Source organism: Sinocyclocheilus anshuiensis, unplaced genomic scaffold, assembly GCF_001515605.1.
Source record: "Sinocyclocheilus anshuiensis isolate Anshui unplaced genomic scaffold, SAMN03320099.WGS_v1.1 scaffold888, whole genome shotgun sequence".
Taxonomy (NCBI): Eukaryota; Metazoa; Chordata; class Actinopteri; order Cypriniformes; family Cyprinidae; genus Sinocyclocheilus; species Sinocyclocheilus anshuiensis.
Genome location: NW_015549648.1, coordinates 209,406 through 216,363, shown reverse-complemented (window position 1 = coordinate 216,363; position 6,958 = coordinate 209,406). Strand labels below are relative to the sequence as shown.

The 6,958-nt window shown below is 38.8% G+C and overlaps 1 protein-coding gene across 1 annotated transcript in view; it reads right to left on the bottom strand.

The window, feature by feature from the left end:
- Window positions 1-6,056: 6,056 nt before the first annotated feature.
- The window catches only part of LOC107660162 (SH2 domain-containing protein 4A-like), a 16,634-nt gene continuing 15,732 nt past the window's right edge, over window positions 6,057-6,958 (bottom strand). The window contains exon 6 of the mRNA XM_016449400.1: window positions 6,057-6,590. Within this exon, the coding sequence (XP_016304886.1) occupies window positions 6,442-6,590 (149 nt within the window). The 3' untranslated portion in view covers window positions 6,057-6,441. The remainder of the gene's footprint in view (window positions 6,591-6,958) is intronic.

Here is a 6,958-nt window from a genome sequence, read left to right as displayed (position 1 = left end):
CGTCACACGTTGCGGAGACACACACACACACACACACACACACACACACACACACACACAGAGAAGGGATTGTTTTCCCCGAACGGATTCGGTCACACACACACACTGGCGCTTTCGCTGCAGACCGTTTCGCTCTTGCCTGAGGGGGTGAGGCTGCGTGTGTGTGTGTTTGTGTGTGTGTAGCCCTGTCACATGTTGCAGGGACACACACACACACACACAGAAGGGATTGTTTTCCCCGAACGGATTCGGTCACACTCACACATCGGCGCTTTCGCTCTTGCCTGAGGGGGTGAGGCTGCGTGTGTGTGTGTTTGTGTGTGTGTGTAGCCCTGTCACATGTTGCAGGGACACACACACACACACACATACAGCGCTCTCTCTCTCCAGGGGTCACTGGAGCCGAGGTTCAGCCTACACCGCTAGACCGCCACCACACTTTTTTTTCTCTCCCTCCCTTTCTCTCGCTTTTTTCTCTCTGGGTGACAGTGGTGGAGGTGGTGATGGGCTTCTCTGTCTTCCCGCGCACAACAGATTATTTTTATCTCCCTTCAGAGAATCCCACTGCAGCAGGGAATTGTGTGTGCGCGCGCGTTTAAAAGGTTTACGATGCCTGAGTACCCCTGTCCTCCTCGCGCTCAGAGAAACCCCCCACCTTCCTCTTCCTCCAGGAAGCTTCTTCAGAGCATTTGAGTGTAACGGAAAAACAGTCGCGGTCTTTGTAGCAGCTTAGAAGAGAAAGCGAGATAGAGGGAAGCAGGGAGAAAGAGAGAGGGAGAGGGGGAATATCAATTCTCTCATGTAAAAATTCTACACCGGTTTGGTCACTACAGAGACGACAGACATAAAGAAAGTATCGACTGGAGATACAGAGCAGCTTCCCCCAAACTCTGCAGCGCCTCGCGTACAACAATGATACTGTTTATGAAATATTAATCCGTTCTCTCGCCATCCGCACATCAGAGGTATTTCTACGGTAGGTAGCCATCGTTACTTGAGTTCTGAAAACACACATCCAGACCGGTTCGTTGCATCAGATCATCGAGAGAATCGGCACTAAATCTAATATCCCATATTATCTGGCCACTATTTTTGAGTGATGTTTGTGCGGGTTAAATTAGAATGAAGTTAGTCACACAACCCACAAGATGACATTTATATTCCCTTTTACTTGACTGCAAGCGGAATATTCAAATCAAACGTGATTTTGCCCATTGGGAATGGACTGAATCATGAAAAGTGGGCGTTTCAGACCTGAATGCGTGTTTGCAGTCGATGTGGATGACTAAACTCCCCTCGGCCGAGGTGACGTCAGTCAAATAAATAAGTAAATAAGTGAGTAGCAAAAAACTACGGAAGAGGATTAGGGCCAAGATAATACAAAATGAAACCATCTCGAGATTAAAGTCGTTCAATTTCGAGAAAAACTCGTTAAATTTCAAGAAATAAATCGAGATAAAATGTTGAGATTAAACTCATTAAATTTCGAGAATAAACTCATGCTTCGAAAAAAGAAAACAAGTTAAAATTTCGAGGAAAAAAAAAGTCGAAATAAAATGTTGAGAATAAACTCATTAAATTACGAGAAAAAAAGTAGTTAAATTGCGAGAAAAAAGTCGAGAATTAACACTCGTGTTATGTTCATTTCATCTCGTTGGACAGTGTTATTTAGCGTCTGCAGTGGGGTGGGTTCGTACGGAGAGTAATGCACCAAGCGGCAACCTCCCGCTCTCTCTCGTGAAGCCAACAAGGACGTCACGGACACTACGTCCATGTTTTTATACAGTCTATGGTCGCTACTGAGTGCATTACTCTCCGTACGAACCCACCCCACTGCAGACGCTAAATAACACTGTCCAACGAGATTAAATGAACATGACACGAGTGTGTTAATTCTTTACTTTTTTCTCAAAATTTTATGAGGTTTTTCTCGCAATTTAACGACTTTTTTCTCGTTATTTAATGAGTTTATTCTCAACATTTTATCTCGACTTTTTTTCTCGCAATTTAACAACTTTCTTCTCGTTATTTAATGAGTTTATTCTCAACATTTTATCTCGACTTTTTTTCTCGCAATTTAACGACTTTCTTCTCGTTATTTAATGAGTTTATTCTCAACATTTTATCTCGACTTTTTTTCTCGCAATTTAACAACTTTTTTCTCGTTATTTAATGAGTTTATTCTCAACATTTTATGAAATTTAACGACTTTAATCTCGAGATGGTTTTATTTTTTTTATTATTGCTTGGCCCTAATCCTCTTCCGTATAAAATAATAAATATTATATTATATTATATTATATTGTATATGCAATTAATATTTTAGGACGGGTCGTATAATTAGAAAATAATGCACATCAGAGGTGGTGAAGCAGCCACAAATCGAAGCGTCGGGTGTGTGCATTATAATTCAACGGACCAGAGTCAATTATTCCACATATACTATGCTTACCACACCTCAAGACATTGTTCAGATGTTGTATTTCAAGACATTTGTAATTTTTTCCCCTTAAAACGCTTTTGTGTGTAGGACTAATTTCTTACACATCTTATCCATTACCTCCATTGTTAATTCCAAAAGTAATTAACATTACTAGTAATGGAGGCTTGAGCCCATAGACGTAGCTTGACGTTTGAGCTTGGGGGTGCGGGGGCTGAGGGGTAAACCAGTCGATTTGGTCAGTCAAACTTTTAAATACATTTTAGCATTTCTGTAGTAAACGTACAAATTTATGCAAGCGCTGAGGTTGTCATGGCAACCATATACATTGCAGGTAAATTACTTGTAAAGGCTGCACCAAAGCCACTAGGCCCTGTCCCAAATCGAACACCTTATGTGCACTTGCGGTCTTACGGACTTAAAATGGCCACCACATGCGCATGTCCGTAAAGTCCACGAGACCGTAAGGTGTCCCATTCGTCACTTTAGCATTCAGAAGGGTGCTTGCGAGCGCCCCCTTTGTGGCCACTATGCGCCCTCGATCCGCACTTCTGCCGAGCCTACACTGGGGGGAGTTCCGCAGCAGACTTCTACTTGACAGTCAAAGCACCATTACGTCACAAAAGTGCGGACTCAGAGGAAAACCGTGAGGGTTTAGAGTGCTATTTGGGACAGGGCCTAGAAGGCAAGCCTGCAACCTTTAGCCCAAAAAGTGTAACGGCTAATGCTAATGCTAATGCTAATGCTTCCGCTTTGGCAATGGAACCTGAATCCCAGAATTTGTGCCGTAAGCTGAATCCCACCTGTTACAAAAAGTCAGTGACTTCTCTTTTAAAACAGCATTTTTTTCAGTGTAAAACATGTTGAAGATTACCGATAGGCTGTCGATTCATTAAATGATTAGCTATTTTCTCTAAAAAGCTGTTTATTCAGCATAGTGAAGCCTCTCCTCCATTGACATCCATTAAAAAAAAAAAAAACAGCCTCTGGTCTCCTTTCTGTTAGCATTAGGCGTTACACTTTTTTGGCTAAAGGTTGCATGCTTGCCTTCTAGTGGCTTTGATTTATTCCTATGGTATCCGTAAACGGCGACAGTGTCGTACAACTCACTGAAATTCAATGACATCAAGGCTGTAATGTGATTGGTTATTAAGGCACATGTGATCCAAGTTAGCCATCACACTTTCTCCAATAGTAAGTAATACAGACCCTCTCATCTCCCTATAGTAAGATAATCTCGCGCTAGCAATAAACACGTCAAATAGAATGCACTATAAACATGTTTGTCAACAGAATCGCAAAGTAGACTTTAAGCAAATCAACGAGTGAATTACACTGCTTTTAAACAGATATCTGTTGGACATGATTCAAGTTAAATGCACAGAAGCAGGCACACAAACACATTTAGTAATGTTAAATCTTACCGAAAATGGCCAATTAAGCAGTTTATATTCTGAAATCTATTTCTAGGTTCTGTTCTGTGTGCATTAAATTACATTTGGATGTAAATGGTCCTTTTCCTGACATAAATGTAAAACACTGAACTGCTACAAAGGAGCATCCTGCGGATCACCTTTATGAAATTGTCCGGGTTTGGAGACGTCAAGCATCGGCATTTTCATCTGACTTTATTTTGGTTATGTCCAGATTCCTCTGCAGTTGTTGTATGTTGTAAAAAACACTAAATATCCATGTACGCCATGCAACAGGGAAGTAGTATATTACATAGGCTATTATCCGCCAAAATGCAGATTCGTCATGCGACAGCTTCTTACACAAATGAGATTGGGGAAGCCATTAAGTTCAATTTTATCTATTAATTTATTTACAAAATAACAATTTAAAATATATTAAAATAACTACATTATGTGCATATTTACTTTTGAGTTGAAAACATTATTAATTAACAAATATTTAGTAAAAACTTTCAGTTGTTAAGTTCCGCCCATGCTTGAGCCATTGATAAATGCAGACTAATGCAGTTATTTTTAGAGAGTGATAGAGAGAGACATTAAGGAGTCTGTGCATCTTTCAACAGTGTTCGGCAGCAGGGTCTAAGAGCGAAGTAATAGCAAACCCGTAAGTTCATCTGCTTCAAGAACAGTGCCGTTATTACTTTGTTAGTGAGAAATGGCATGCAGTTTTGAAGTTGCTAAACTATTTTACAGATAAAATCATCAAAGCAGCACTGACAACACGTTTGTGTGCTGTACTGTGTGTTTGAGTGGGAAAGAGCGGGACATAGAGTAGGTGCTTTTCATTTTTATCCTATTGTTTAATATATTTATTTGCTGTTTAATATATTTATCGGTGTCATTGTGGGTTTTGTCTCTTTTGCTGTTGTAGGCTGTAAGGACCTTTGAAAGACTTGCCTGGAACTACGTTAGCTGTGCATTTCCCTGAAAATAACTGCACATAACGTTCATCAGTAGAACAGTCCCAATAGAACAGCTCCATATATATAGCCTATATTGTTTGGTGTCGGTAAGATTTTTAAAAATGTTTTTGGAAGAACTTATTTATGCTCACCAAGGGTGCAATTTTAACAAACTTCTTTTGTATTTGAATATATTTTAAAATGTAATTTATTGATGGAAAAGCTGGATTTTCAGCAGCCATTAAAATAATACTTTTTTTTCTGGATTTTTTTTTGGATGAATAGAAAGTTCAAAAGAATGCCAATGCATTTAAAATATTTTTTAAAAACAACTTTAAAAGTCTTTGTAAAACGTCAATGTCATTTTTTTGTTGCTGAGAACTAGCCTACATATAAAATAACATTATAGCCAAATATGTTTATAGTTATATCTGAAAAGAATGTAAAATTGTGTTGAATTGGAAGATTTGAATCATGTTGACGTGTGTGTATATATACAAACTTTTGCTGTCATACTAATTGAATATGGTTATGGTCATATACATTACTTATATATTACTATATACATGTAATGAGAATTTTGTTAAATTGAACAATATATATAGACTGCCCACTGACTACCACTTAAGCATCTGTGCTAACCATGAGGCCACAGTTTCAACAGAAGGGTTCAGTCAGTACTGGTGTTACTTTAATTCCATCTTAAAGAAAAATCACCTGCAAATCAACTAAATTTTATGAGACTGAGTGACCCATCCCCTTCAGATCATGTATACCTTCCCTCCATCTCCCTATGTCCTTCTTTCCCTATCTTTTCCTCTGTATCTATGCTCCCTCTATTTCCATGCACCTCCATGTCTCTTTTTGTCCACCCTGATCCTTCAGAGGAAGCGCGGAATAGAGGGAGATAAGGGAGAGGTCAGTAACTCAGCTGCATGAGCTCATTTGAGACGAGAGGGTCAGCATGACGGCCCGGCGCTGCCGTCTGTCTCGACCAGTCGGACACACGGATGATAACTATCCCAGCTGCTGTTTCACAGTCTGGAATGATGGACTGTCTCCATCATGAACCAGATGCCGCTTAGTTATCAAACATGTGGCGATAATATGGAAATACATTTTACATCTATTCGTCCATCCATCCATTCCACCCAACCATCTATCTATCTAGACATCGAAGGGCCTGGAACAGCATTCCTAGTTACATTAGCATTCAGCTCACACAACCAGTTAAAACCAGTTGTTTTATTTAATACAATATAACACCGTTATTTACCAGACAAAAAAGATGAGCCATTATCTATAAAAATATTAAACAATAACTTTGGTCATTCTCCCCTTAAGGAAACAAAGTTGATATAAAAAAAATAAACTATATAAGGCAGTAGAAAAAATCTTTGAGTCCTCTGGAGACCACGTTCCTCTGTAAACAATGTGAAAACTGAAGAGTGATGGCTTGAGCTGGGTCATAAGAAGTGTTTGATTTCCGTACAACGTCCGTCTCCAGCTGCGTCCACACCTGGATCTGCTCACATGCGCAAGTCTTTCTGTGTTTTTAGTTTGTTTTGCAGGTTTTTGAATACACTAGGATGTTTTTCAGGTGTGCAGTGTGGCAGTGTTGTTTTTATCTGACAGAGGGGGAGGCCAGTAGGTGAGGGGGCTTGCAGGGGATCGGTGGTTTGACACATGGAGCATTACTGGTGTTGAAGTTCTTCCTGAGCTGAGCCACACGACTGCCGTATGTCAGACTGCTATCCTTATCTTTCATCACTCCTTTAGAGAGAAAGAGAAGAAGAAAGATTGTTAGATTAGACATGGAAACAAAACCTAGTGAGTTGTTTTGCTGTCTATGGGCAGCATACAATGTTATGTATATATATATATACACTATATATATATATATATATTTACTTTTATATATATAAGGCCTTTTCCCTTTTCTATATATATATACACATACATATACATATATACATACATATACATATATATATATATATATATATATAAAACTTATGGCAAACTTATATATATAACTTACATAAAACTTATATAAACTTTATATATATAATATTTTATATATCTGTTAGATTTAACTATTTTGTATAAATATGCACTATTTACATATAGAAATGATATTG